The sequence below is a fragment of the Quercus lobata genome, chromosome 12 (genome assembly GCF_001633185.2).
Source record: "Quercus lobata isolate SW786 chromosome 12, ValleyOak3.0 Primary Assembly, whole genome shotgun sequence".
In the NCBI taxonomy this organism is placed as follows: Eukaryota; Viridiplantae; Streptophyta; class Magnoliopsida; order Fagales; family Fagaceae; genus Quercus; species Quercus lobata.
In genome coordinates, this window is record NC_044915.1 from 7,155,923 (window position 1) to 7,168,182 (window position 12,260).

A 12,260-nucleotide genomic window follows, 5' to 3' on the forward strand; every position below is an offset into this window, starting at 1 on the left:
TAAGTTAATAAAACAACTATGATATGTTCATGATTGACATAAATTTTCCATATATATTCATGATATGTTCATGATTGATCATGATAACTTAAAGAATCTATGCATGGAAACAACCTCAAACACTGCACAAGTTGTTGTTTTAACCAAACTAAGTAGGATACTGAGACTAAAGATCTACAGCTATCAACAACCACTAGAAAATAAGCTTCTTGAGTCTTCACAAAGCAAAATTTATGAGCTTGTTTTCTATGTTTTTGCCTAAATGAAATTAGCACATAAAGCCCATAAATTCTACATGGAAAGAAAATAAAACCAATATGATGTTACTAGATAATAAATATTAGACTTAATTTTAGAGGCAACAATAATATTTTTTAAAGCACCAAGAGAGGGAGAGAGACGCCAAGCATCTCCATGAGTAATGGGAGTACTTATACCTCTTTAACAATGAATTTTAACATATTTGAAAATTTGCCCACAGCTGGGACTCCCTCTAGCTTCTTAAACGCCATGAAGGTCTGTCCAGCTGTATCATATGGAAGAGATCTAATAGGCTTGGATAAAACTTCAATGAATTCCTCTACTTCTGAAGAATCCACAATGACAGTTGATATTAAAATAATGGACAGTTGATGTTTTGAATGCTTAACTTAACTTAAAGTAGCATATGCCATCAAGCTAGCTTACTTATTGTATAGCTACACAGCAGTTCTATCAAGAATTACCAGGAAGTGTACTATTGCTATACAACTAATACATAGCAAAAGAAACCCCTACGCATTTCTGCATTACACCTATTGCATGTATGAATGAACAGTAAATATGCGGCAGATTTAGCATATCTACCGCAACTTCAATGATGAATTGTGAAAGCAAAATAAAAATTGAAAGGAGATTGTTAAGAGTCCATAAAGAAAATACCATAATCACTTATAAGCAACCTCACTCAAAAGCTTAGAACACTTTTTTTAATAATTAATGCATAAGTTTCTTTCCATACAAACAATAGTAAATTAAGATTTAAAAACCGATCATATCATAGCAATGTTTAGAACAAGTCAGAAGTCAGAACTTCTATGATCAGCATTAAAAAAATGGAAAAATTTTACATACTAGTATATTGATGAAAAGTATTACATCTCGTAACAATGCTTTTAGAATACGAAAAAGGAAACAATTGATGAAATCCCATCAGAACCCTATAATTGATAGATTTTGCAGGCTTGAAGGAGCAGACAAAGAAAATTCTCCTGGTACAAATTTTGATGGTTGATTCTTAGAAGGTGAATGTTGAAAAAGGCCAAAGTTAATTAAGCACATTAATGAGGATTGAGAAGTGTAAAACAAAAGGCAACAAACTATAGGTGACAGATAGAAGCACTAGTAAGAAATTTAATGAGAAAGAAAATTACTAAGAGCAAATTACCTCTCTTAGGGACTCCAAAGAAGGAAGAGTTGAGACTCGTTGGTGATAAAATGCATTGTTTAATCTTAGGTGAAGCAATGAGGAACATTGACTAATAGACAAAGAAAGGAGCAGCTTTAATATCATGAGTTTTATATCCCAAACCTACCAACCACTAAGAGTATAAAATATAGTGTTTAACTTTGTGAGGCCACAAAGGTCCATATTCCATTATCCATCATTGATGTGTAATATCAAAAAGGAAAATCATTTCTAGGAGTTTGTCATAAGTAGTAAACGGACTGGCAATAATTCTTTGCACTAAACAAAAGCAGAAAAACCATGCATCATTAACACAATGTTTAAATAATTAATTTCAAGTTGTTTGTACCAAAGGTGACTTCTGTTTTGGCTTCTGCATACATAAGTATGAAATATACTAAACGTGAACAAATCTTGCTTTCTTGTGTAAAAGTCTTTTTGCTTATTGGAAAAATTTAAAGAAAAGAATATGCTTAATAATTCATTAAGAAAAAAAGATATCTCAAAGACTATTATTTATTTATTTTCCTTCTAATACTCCAAATGGCAATGCTAATAACTTTTTGTATGCATCCTATAGGGAAAGCAGTTTATAGTATAAATGCCATATTTGGCCCTTAAAATTTTATCCAATTTTTCTTAAGTTTTAAAAATACATAATTGAATGGCATATAGCATGCATTTTGATTTAATGGCATATATCATGCATTTTGTTTCAAGTTGCATTTAAAAGGATGCCACGGTTCAAACTTAGCACACCTAGTCTGTGAGACCACCACTCGTCAGTACCTTGTTCCGCTTAGGGCATGTTCTTCAGTTATGCCCCTCTTGGTCACACAACCCGCATTGCACCTTCCTCCCCCCCCCCCTCTTTTAATGGTGTGGTTCTCGGCTGTTTCCCGCCCTCGTCCATCTCATTCTTGATTCGTGTTGAGACAAGGCGACCTTTCTCTCAGATTAATCGGGGGTTAGGGAGGACCTTTTGAGTTTTTTTAGGATCCGGCCATGATAATCTATCTTTCAACACAAGGAAAATGGGAGCATAGCTCCGGAATAGTGCGTCCACGCTATAGCATAGGTCAATGTACTACTATGCATCATGTCGATACCTAATACAAACGGCAATGATGTGAACATGGTATCTTGTACAATTTCCATTTCTGACATATGCAAGTTCTTTGCAGCAGATTAACTCCATGTGTGTGATCCCCATGTCCAACAGTCCTTGGATTATGCAGTGTATCTACTTGATATGATTGTTGTTGCACGCTCGATCTTGTCACCCTATAATGCTCCGCCTTCGCCTTATTTCTCATGAAGATATCCAAGGCATATTTAGTCCATTTTTTTCCCGAATTCCACTGTGCTATGTTCTTATTGCGACTATCATTGAAGTAAGCATTCGGTTTGAACCATGTGTATTTCACTATTACCATAATGGGCAGGCTACGAGCACCCTTTAGAACACCATTGAAGCACTCGGAGATGTTTGTAGTCATTGCCCTATAACGGTAACCCTTGTCAAAAGTTAGGGCCCATTTCTCTTTGGGCACATCTTTCAGATATTGGTGCGTATCCCAGTTGACATTCTCAATTAAATCGAAGGTGGCATTAAACTTTCGCTCCTGGATAGTAAGTGCTACCCTCCATACTAGATTCTTAAAAGTTTCATTATTCCATCTAGAGTTGACATTACTACATAGATGACGAAGGCAGTAACGATGTTCTGTCATGGGAGGTTGTAAAAAGTCTCGATTAGTGTCTCTAAAGATACCTTGTATCCCATGGTGTCTGTCAAATATGACACATAGGTGTCTCCGGTCGATAACATACCTTCTTATACAAGCTAAGAACCAACCCCAAATCTCTGTGCTCTCGCTCTCGACAATGGTGAAGGCTGGTAGATAAATCTTATTATTAGTATCTATCACCATTGCAATAATCAATTTCCCTTTATATTTTCCATAGAGGTGGGTTGCATCAATGCTAATCACAGGCCTACACTTCTTGAACCCAACAATACATGGACGAAACACCCAAAATACAGACTTGAATGTACAGGTTCCCTGTTCATAATTATTATCCACTAGTAACTTGTACTTTGTACCCGTACTTGCATCCTTAAGTCATGCCAAAAAACACGGCAACTTTGCATAAGACTCCTTAAAATCCCAGTATATAGCTGCAACGGCCTTTTGTTTGGCATCCCATACCTTGTATGTGAACCATAATGATTACATTAGAATGAATACAAGTTAAATAATTATAGTTGAAGAAAACAAATCAAGACTTGTAAGGCTATAAGATGAAAATAATATTTCTTTCTCTTTATTCCTTTTTTTCTTTTTCTTTTTCAATTTCAATTTTCATAATATAAAGTATTCATGGGTTTTGGGAAAAAATATCATGCTTATACTTCACAGAAAACTGATGTCTCTACATTGTATTGAAAAAAGAATGCAAGTTAAAGAATACCTTGTAGTGAGATATTTCGTGTTTTAAGTCTGCCAAAGCAACGTGGCGTAAGTTCTTTATCTTATACGCAAGGTCTTCTCGTATATAGCGCTCAAATACGTATGCTAGGAACGCCGAATCAATCATCCAACCATCATGAGCATTCTGAATTTTTTCGCATGTGTGGTGGCCCTTGCATTTTGCAATCTTCCAGACATTGTCTCCTTTGCAACAAATCACACGGACTGACCATGGACAGGAATCATCCTCACAACTCACCATAAGCCTCTCTAAGTCTGAATGCTCAGTTTTGAAGCTAAAATTCTCTCGCACTGCATACCAGGTCAAGCATGTCGCACCACCAATTTAGTCGTGAATACCATCCCTTTCATTGGCTACTCCCCAGGCGTCTAACTTGATACTTCGGCTTGCATAACTGGTGATGGATAAAACATATTATCCCAAGTGTTTTTGGTGAACCATTCCGGCATAGGATCAGGATCGGGGCATGTGTCTCTATTCTCTTCTACAACCACATCTTCGATATGATCAACATCCTTAAGTTCACCCATGGTATCTAGGAACTCCTAGAAGTCATCCCTGGTAACATCAATATGGGTTGCATCATCACCAAGTCCGTGATCATCTTCATTTTTAGATGTGCCCCCATGCAGCTCATCATGAGATAAATGCTCTTCTTCATGCACTTCCTGGGGCTTTTCCTCCTCCTCAGTTGAGTTCACTTGGGGAAATGTCTACCATGGTTCACTGCCATACCCATCTCCTGTGTTCTCTGCACACCCTTGATAAGACTGTAATGGTATTGAGTCGATGTGCTCATCTACAGTCCATCCAAAACAGTATGTTGTGAACCCTCTGCAGCCTCCACTATGGCGGGCTCAACAATGACATAAAGCTTTGAAGTAATGAATCCTTTCACCACCATTTGTTCAACAACTTCCCACATTTTCTTTCGGCGCCACCTAATAACTGTAGTGAATTGTAGAAAACCTAGGTGCCTACAACCAGTTGAGGTGCTCGATACATGATGGAAATGTTATGCCAAGACCGGTCTAACCCCATCGCCTTTAATATTCTTCGTTGCAAGTTCATAAGGCCTGTCCCACACTTCACCTTAACACATTTTTGCTTTTGGTTTGAGCCTTGGTATGACAATCCATGCAACTCATGATAATACGTCTCTCCATCGTAGTACACATAGAAAAAGTGAAAATCCATCACCGACCTGTTATTAACAATATTAAAAGTTGTCATAATCTATAAATAGTTACATAAATTTGGTGTATGATAAAAAAAATTTATATTCAAACTCAACCTCCTCGACTTTGCGTATAGACATATAAATAATTGAATATCGATCATAATGTGCACTTAACCATATATATATATATATATATATATATTTTATACACATATAAAATAATAAAAGGTCATCCATTTCGACTTTATTTTATTTAGCCAATTTCTTTATTAAGTAATGAATTCATATTATTATGAACACCCTTATTACTGTAAAAGTCAACAAAATATCATATTACATCTATCTATCAACCCATGAGTTTTATACAATTAAGCCACATGCAGAGGCGAAGCCAGAGGGGGGCGAAGGGGGGCACCTGCCCCCCTTGACTCCTCCTAAAAAGTCTATTATATATATATGCTTATGTAAAGTGAGTTAGCTTCTGGCATAGAATAGAAAAACAAGGAAACAGTTTTCCTAAAAAAACTATACAAACATCACATGAAATAAATAATAAAATAACAAATCTTCCAATTGAGAAAGTTTAGAGATATAACAAAATCTCACAATATTTTCACAATACTCTTGTTTTTTGTTGAGATGAATCTTAAAATAATTTATTTTATTTTATTCTGACCAATGATGTACTAATACCTTAATTTATTGTAAAAATATTGTGAGATTTTGTGGTGTTACGAAAACCACTCCTCTCACTTTAAAAAATCTGACACAATAAATGCTGCCACCAAACTGAAATTGTTAAAGCTGATTACACTTTTGACCAATATTAACTCTTTTTATCTTTTTCTTTTTTCACTTACCTAAATTTACTTCTTTTCTCGTTTAAAGTTTTGCTTGTGGAGCTCTAATTACACATAATAATAATAATAATAATAATAATGTCTTGTATGGTACTAAAGCATTAAAATGTCCATTACTTTTTTCTCTTTCATCTCTTGCATCTTCATAGTTTCAAAATTTGAGTTTCTACCATAAATCCAAAATTTTAAATAATTAAAAGAATAGAGAAAAGTTGAAATTTATTTTCTCAATTTATTTTGAGGAATCAAATTAGATCTCTAAACTTTATGTATATAGATTAATCTCTTACTTTGATAATTCATTGTCAATAACTATGAATTAGATGTTTTACCATTGTTTATTTATTTTACAATTTTTTTTAAAAAAAAAAATTTAATAGGCTTTTTATGACAATTATTGTTTGTTTATAATTTTATTATTAATATCAATTAATAATTTTAGGTTATTTTGTTATTATTGTCTTTTGATTTTGCCCCCCGTAAACTAAAATCCTGGCTCCGCCACTGGCCACATGTGAACTGTACTTGTTACTAATTGGGAATTCAACTAACCTTTACTAGTTCTAGCACTTGCTTATTCTGAAGGCGTTGTTGGATTGAATATTTTCAAAGGATTTGCTTAATTTTATTGTGTTTACACCACTACGTGTATGTGTGTAACTTACAAAATAATCTTACTATGCATGCTCTCTATTTGCTATCATATGGTCAAGCTTGATTCTTTTATATTTGTGCTCCATTTATTTTGACAAAAAAGTTTTTTATATATATATCAGCAGTTGTACACAGTTAATATTGCAAAACTCATGCATAAAAATCTCATACTAACACGTCTAAAAACTAAGCATTTAACTCATGCATAAAAATCTCATATTGTAAACACAATCTAAAAACTAAGCATTTAACTATTACCTCTATGTACTGGTCACAACAGGGTTGGCCCAAAGGTTAAATGGACAGCACGTTGGTGGATGGAGACACTGACACTGAGAGTAGACTTGCAAATAGGGACCCAACAGTAAAGTTTCTACTTCTAGTTTTTGACTCGCACATGGACTTGGAATGAGAGAGATACTGAAAATAGCTTAAAGTTGATGAGGGGTTATTTTGTTAAAAGGTACTCGAGCTCAAAGAATTCGAGTACCATTCATTATGCATTTACTACAATGGTTGGCACCAGTAAGTAGGTGTGCAATAAGTGTGCCATATGGTACTTACTTGAGTTTTTAGGACTCGAGTACTATGTTAGAAGTACCTGAGTCCAATAAACTTGAGTATGACTTGGGTATAATATGCAAAAGAGTGAAAATCATCCAGATTCATACTCAAGTTTCTAAAACTTGAGTACTGTAGAGGTACTCGAGTGCACCAAACTCAAGTATGGCTTGGGTATAATAGCCGCAATATGTGTTAACCATGCAGATTGATACTCGTGCTTGTTGGACTCGAGTACTGAGCAGTATCCGAGTCCACTAAACTCGAGTATGGCTTGGCTATGTCCAGCAATGTAATAGAATTTTGAATATTATTTTTTACTAGTAACTTTGGATGGTAGGAATTAAAGTAATAGAATTTTGAATATTATTTTTTACTAGTAACTTTGGATGGTAGGAATTAAAGTACAAGCAGGTGATGGCTGTGCAAATCTAATTAGATAGTTTCTTATTGTTCCTCAAATATTTTTGTTTTCCTTTCTTTCTTGTAGGTGGATTTGTAGTTGTAGATAAAAAAATTGTGCGATTTCTTTCCTTCTTGGCAACATATTAACCACATATTAGGTGATTTTGACACTTATTTTCTCTCTTTTAAAAAACACTCACTATTGTCCTCCTCTTTCTATTTCATGTCTACCTTATTAATTTTTAAGCCACCTCTTTAGATGACAAATACCTTTAACCCCATAGCTGACCTTTCCCATTGCCAATAGATTTCTTAGAGTTCGGTAATCAAGTTAATGTTTGGGTATTGCCAAGCCCTTTGTAATTCAATGCTGCTTCCCACTTTATAACAAATATGATATTGAAAAAAATCATTACACAAGACAGCTTTCTACAATCATCACTTAACATAGTAGTAAACAAAAAATTAAACAAATTAAAGAAAGCATCCAAAAATAGGCATTACTGGTGCTCAAGTCAACCACAATTTGAAAAGAGACACAACGTGGGGATGCTGGGTATCAGGTTGGTAATAAGATAAAACCTAACTTTTTCCACTGCAAATGCTATCACCCAAATTTCAGAATCTCCAACACATGTATGGCCCCAAACTATTTTTTATGTTAAAAGCATATAAGTCAAAATCTTTTGACAGAGCTTTGGTTGACCAAAGCTGCAGATTGATAGTGGTTTTAGTTTTATATCCTGGAATGGGAGCATCACAAGCAACAGCCTTTATAACTTCTCCTCCAATCCAGTGTCTTTTACCATCTGATCCAGAAGCAACCTTGCCATAGAATTTCATAGGATATGAGACATCATTTCTCACAATTTCCCAAGGGTTGCCCATCTACAAGGAGAAACCACATTAAAATAATGAACCAGTAAGACATAATGCTAATGTGCTAAATTAAGCACTTGGAAGGGGAAGAAAAGAAAGGGTAATCAACATACCTCAAGCCAATCTTCGGGAACTTCCTCCTGCCCATCTTTTGTAATTTGCTGCTTAAACAAACCATACTTGTATTTAAGTCCATAACCCCAGGCTGGGTAATTTAATGTTGCCAAAGAGTCCTAAAAACAGGAGTCAAGCCGCCCAAGACCCCCATTACCAAGTGCAGCATCGGGCTCCTACAATTAGTCAACCAAAGAAAATTAGCTGACATGAAACAAACACAAAGATTCACTAGTTTTCATGAAAATGCTTTTACATAAATAATGACAGACAAGGTAATATTCAAGATTAGTAGCTACGGTAGGTGGTAGAGTCTTCAAAGCAATTAGGAAATGCTTTGCAAATGCAAGAAAATCTTGTAGGACAGGAACAAGGATTAGAATCAAAATCACATTCATTAAAAATTATCCATGAAATTTCTAATTGATAAGGTAACAATTTTAAAAATCGTCACCATAACTATATTCCTATTTTAAACAACTACACTTGTAAGTTTTATTAGAAAATAGTATTGTTCTTTTGTTATAATCATCATCTATTTTCTAATACTGGGAATCCAAGATTAAGGAGCCTATTGCTAAAATTTCAGATTCTCTTTGGTTGGTTTCAGTCGGATATTGATTAACAAGAATTGGTGAAATCAAACTTAAACAAACATCTAAACTAATATGAAATTTCTTTTGCTGAAGTCACACTTCCAGGCGATGAAATTAGAGGTTTAATCCCAGAAGTTATCATTATATTTACACTTTGTGATCTTAAGCTTGTCTACAAAGACTTTGTTAGACCCCATTAATTTTAATCCCGTAAAATGATAGTTGATATATAGTCCTGGTTTCCATATACATTAGAGTACTTAGGCATAGTAATTTTAGTGACTTGCTTTATTGTTTTACTTCATTTAATTATGGCCGTGATTCACTGTAACTTTCAAATACCCATTTAATTTTGTTGCATATATTGGCTTTTCCTGACCCTGACAAATAAGTTGGTTAGAATCAGATTTAAAATAGAAAACAAAAGACAACAAAAAACACCATGGAAAAACACAGAATTTAACTTCTGCAGAATCGACAATGAACAACCCATAGCAAAGTATTTTAAAGTGAAAGGAAATTCCATAAAAAAGCACCTAACCTGGATAGCCACATGTTCTAATTTGTGTCCTAGGTTTCTCAAAGCCTCTGCATAAGCACCAGTGAGCTCTAAATTACCAATTGCATTTAACAGTGCTCTACCCTGCAAAAATAAAATGTTAGGGAACCAAAAAAAAATGATAAAAATGAACAATAAATTGAGCATTTTTGGTTTAGACATGGCCAAAAACCAAAATAAATAATAAGGCGACTTGAGGGAGGTCGATAATTTCCACCATATGCATTGCTGGGACCACTAGGCTGCATTTGTGGTGATGCAGTTTGCTAAATGCTTTAAGGTTCTAATTTCATCTGCAGATATGTCAACATGCTTGAGCTGGTTTTTGTATATAAAAAGAAAAAACACATATGCAGCTTCATAGGATAAATGTGTAATAGGCTAAGCTTTTGAGCAGGTATCAATATATGCCATTAAGGAAAATAAAGCAACTAGAACTCCCAAGCCAGAAGAAAATATTCTTCTTCTTCTTCCTTTCAATTTTATTTTACTTGTTTTATAAGTGACAATAGTTTTATTGAAAGGAAGAAGATACTTTATCCACACAGAGTTCATACAAAGTGTGCCACAAGGAATACAATTACCAATCTTTACTAATGAAAAGAGAGCACAAATGAACAAAATCTAAAATAGATTGCAAACCACTCTTTTACTTCTATTATCCTTTTTGATAAATATTTTACTTCTATTATCCTTTTGTCATTCACATTAAAAATAATGTTCTCTAATGGCCAGTTGCTTGTCAAGAAAAGTTTGCAAACCCTAATCAAGTTTCTATAATCTAGTGAAACATATATCAATAATAAATTAAGCCAGATGCAGATGAGTGTGGTAGCTGGATGATCTCTATTAAGGAGATACTTACAAAGCGAAGGAAAACCGCGACTGTTGAGCACGGATGCCTCCAAGGAGAATATGAAGACCAATTCTGGCAGTTTTCTGCACATTAGAGTTTTATTTATCAAATAAAGCATATAATTAAGACATTTTAAACACAAAAAGAACAGATGAACTCAAAAAGAATGAATATCCTTAAAATATATATAAAAATATTTAAATGCAAGAATTTTTTAGCATTCTGTTTAGTTTCTGATAATTTATGCAGATAGGTGTGAACCTTGTTTCAATCATTTGATAGGTGTCGAGCTACTAAAATACTCAAGACTCAAACTTTATGTTCATGTTTTGTCAACCAACATAACATGGACCTAACAGTCATGGTAGGGATTAGGCTTTTGCTTTTGAAGCATAAAAAGAAAAGTAAAGAAAAGAGATTAGGCTTTTAAGACTCATTTATTTATTTATTTTGTTCTGTTTACGGTGCTACTAATTTGAAGTCCATAAGCAATAAGGAGAAGTTTTTAAACATGGACTAATGTATCATTAATCACCAAGCCGACAAGCACAAAAAGTCTCCTCCACTTTTTTGACCTTTTCCAACCTGATCTTATCCTGAGACACCTATGGGCTCATTGGGGCCTTTGGTCCAGCCACACTATGTTCTAATTCCAAAACATTGATGTTAGAACTTAGAACAAGTCTACTTACACAAGAAATTAGTAATTTATAGTTGATTCCATACTAAGTGATGAGAAATCATAATTTACCATCTTAACAAATTATTAAGAAAGTTGTGAAATTTATCATTTTTTTTTTTTTTTGGGTGGTTAATATGCAGCAAAAGAAAGTAACTTTATAATTAGGCATGAGATAATGATAATCTAAGCTGGCAAGGACAACAAAGATTGATTAGACCAATCTTTTCGGGACCAAGGGGTCCTGGACCAGTAAATGTTCACATCACCTTATGGACATCTTTCATTTTCCTTTTTTTGGGTGGTTCATTTTCCTTTTTTGGTCAAGATAGCTTTATTAGAATTGTTCATAAATTAATACAAAAGCTAAAAGAGCAATTCAGCTCAGCTTGACTAAAACAGTAAAACATAGAGATAAGCTATTTTTGCCTTTTTATCCTATACCCTTAATAAAAGGGTTATCAAAAGAAAGGAAAAGGTTCATTTCTATTATGGTAACTTCAAAAAGTTTACTCATTTTAGGTTTCTTACCCTGATTCAGGTTGTTCATTTTCTAACATTTCAAAATGGGTGACATTAGCCACCACCATTTTTCTTAAGGACTAAAAGGTAGTGCACACATTAATGTGCTTCATTGGTTTTTCAACATCCTTCCCACCAGCATGCTTGACAAATGCCACTGGAGAAAGAAAGCTGTCATGGCAAACACATACTATACTCATTTGACCTTTTGTGTACCTGTATAAAAACCCTTCAATTCTCTTCCCATTGGGGCCATCGTCGGTAGTAGTCACACTAGGCATTTGTTTAATCACATCCATCCCATTGTCTTGAAAGTGGCCATTAGAAACTTTAACCTTCTTGGGTTGATTCTCCAGCTTAGTCTCATCAAGTTTTATTGATTTTCCATCTGTTATTGCTCCAGGGATGTCCGCAGGCTCTTTGTCCTTTGGATTAGGCAATGACTGAGAACT

At 34.3% G+C, this 12,260-nt stretch overlaps 1 protein-coding gene and 1 long non-coding RNA gene across 4 annotated transcripts; both read right to left on the bottom strand.

The window, feature by feature from the left end:
- Window positions 1-2,556: 2,556 nt before the first annotated feature.
- On the bottom strand, window positions 2,557-4,473 carry LOC115970160. The gene is made up of 3 exons (XM_031089822.1): window positions 4,317-4,473; window positions 4,181-4,233; window positions 2,557-3,567 (listed from the first exon to the last, which is right to left on the bottom strand). Exons 1-3 carry the CDS (start codon window positions 4,471-4,473, stop codon window positions 2,557-2,559), a joined length of 1,221 nt encoding a protein of 406 aa, XP_030945682.1.
- Window positions 4,474-8,416: 3,943 nt separating this feature from the next.
- On the bottom strand, window positions 8,417-10,983 carry LOC115972487. Of its 3 annotated transcripts, XR_004087485.1 has the most exons (5): window positions 10,869-10,983; window positions 10,617-10,690; window positions 9,734-9,835; window positions 8,596-8,800; window positions 8,417-8,491 (listed from the first exon to the last, which is right to left on the bottom strand). It is a non-coding gene; the product is annotated as an uncharacterized LOC115972487 (long non-coding RNA). The 3 variants fall into 3 exon arrangements; XR_004087486.1 differs by lacking the exon at window positions 10,869-10,983 and having other exon boundaries at window positions 8,596-8,772; window positions 10,617-10,795; XR_004087484.1 differs by lacking the exon at window positions 10,869-10,983 and having other exon boundaries at window positions 10,617-10,795.
- Between the last annotated feature and the right edge of the window lie 1,277 nt (window positions 10,984-12,260).

Coding starts and splice junctions, on each gene's coding strand:
- LOC115970160 (XM_031089822.1), bottom strand. CDS start 4,473: ATGGGTGAACTTAAGGATGTTGATCATATCGAAGATGTGGTTGTAGAA. Junction 4,234..4,316: donor TATGCAAGCCGAAGTATCAA/GTTAGACGCCTG, acceptor CCTGGTATGCAG/TGCGAGAGAATTTTAGCTTC. Junction 3,568..4,180: donor CAGACTTAGAGAGGCTTATG/GTGAGTTGTGAG, acceptor GCATGACTTAAG/GATGCAAGTACGGGTACAAA.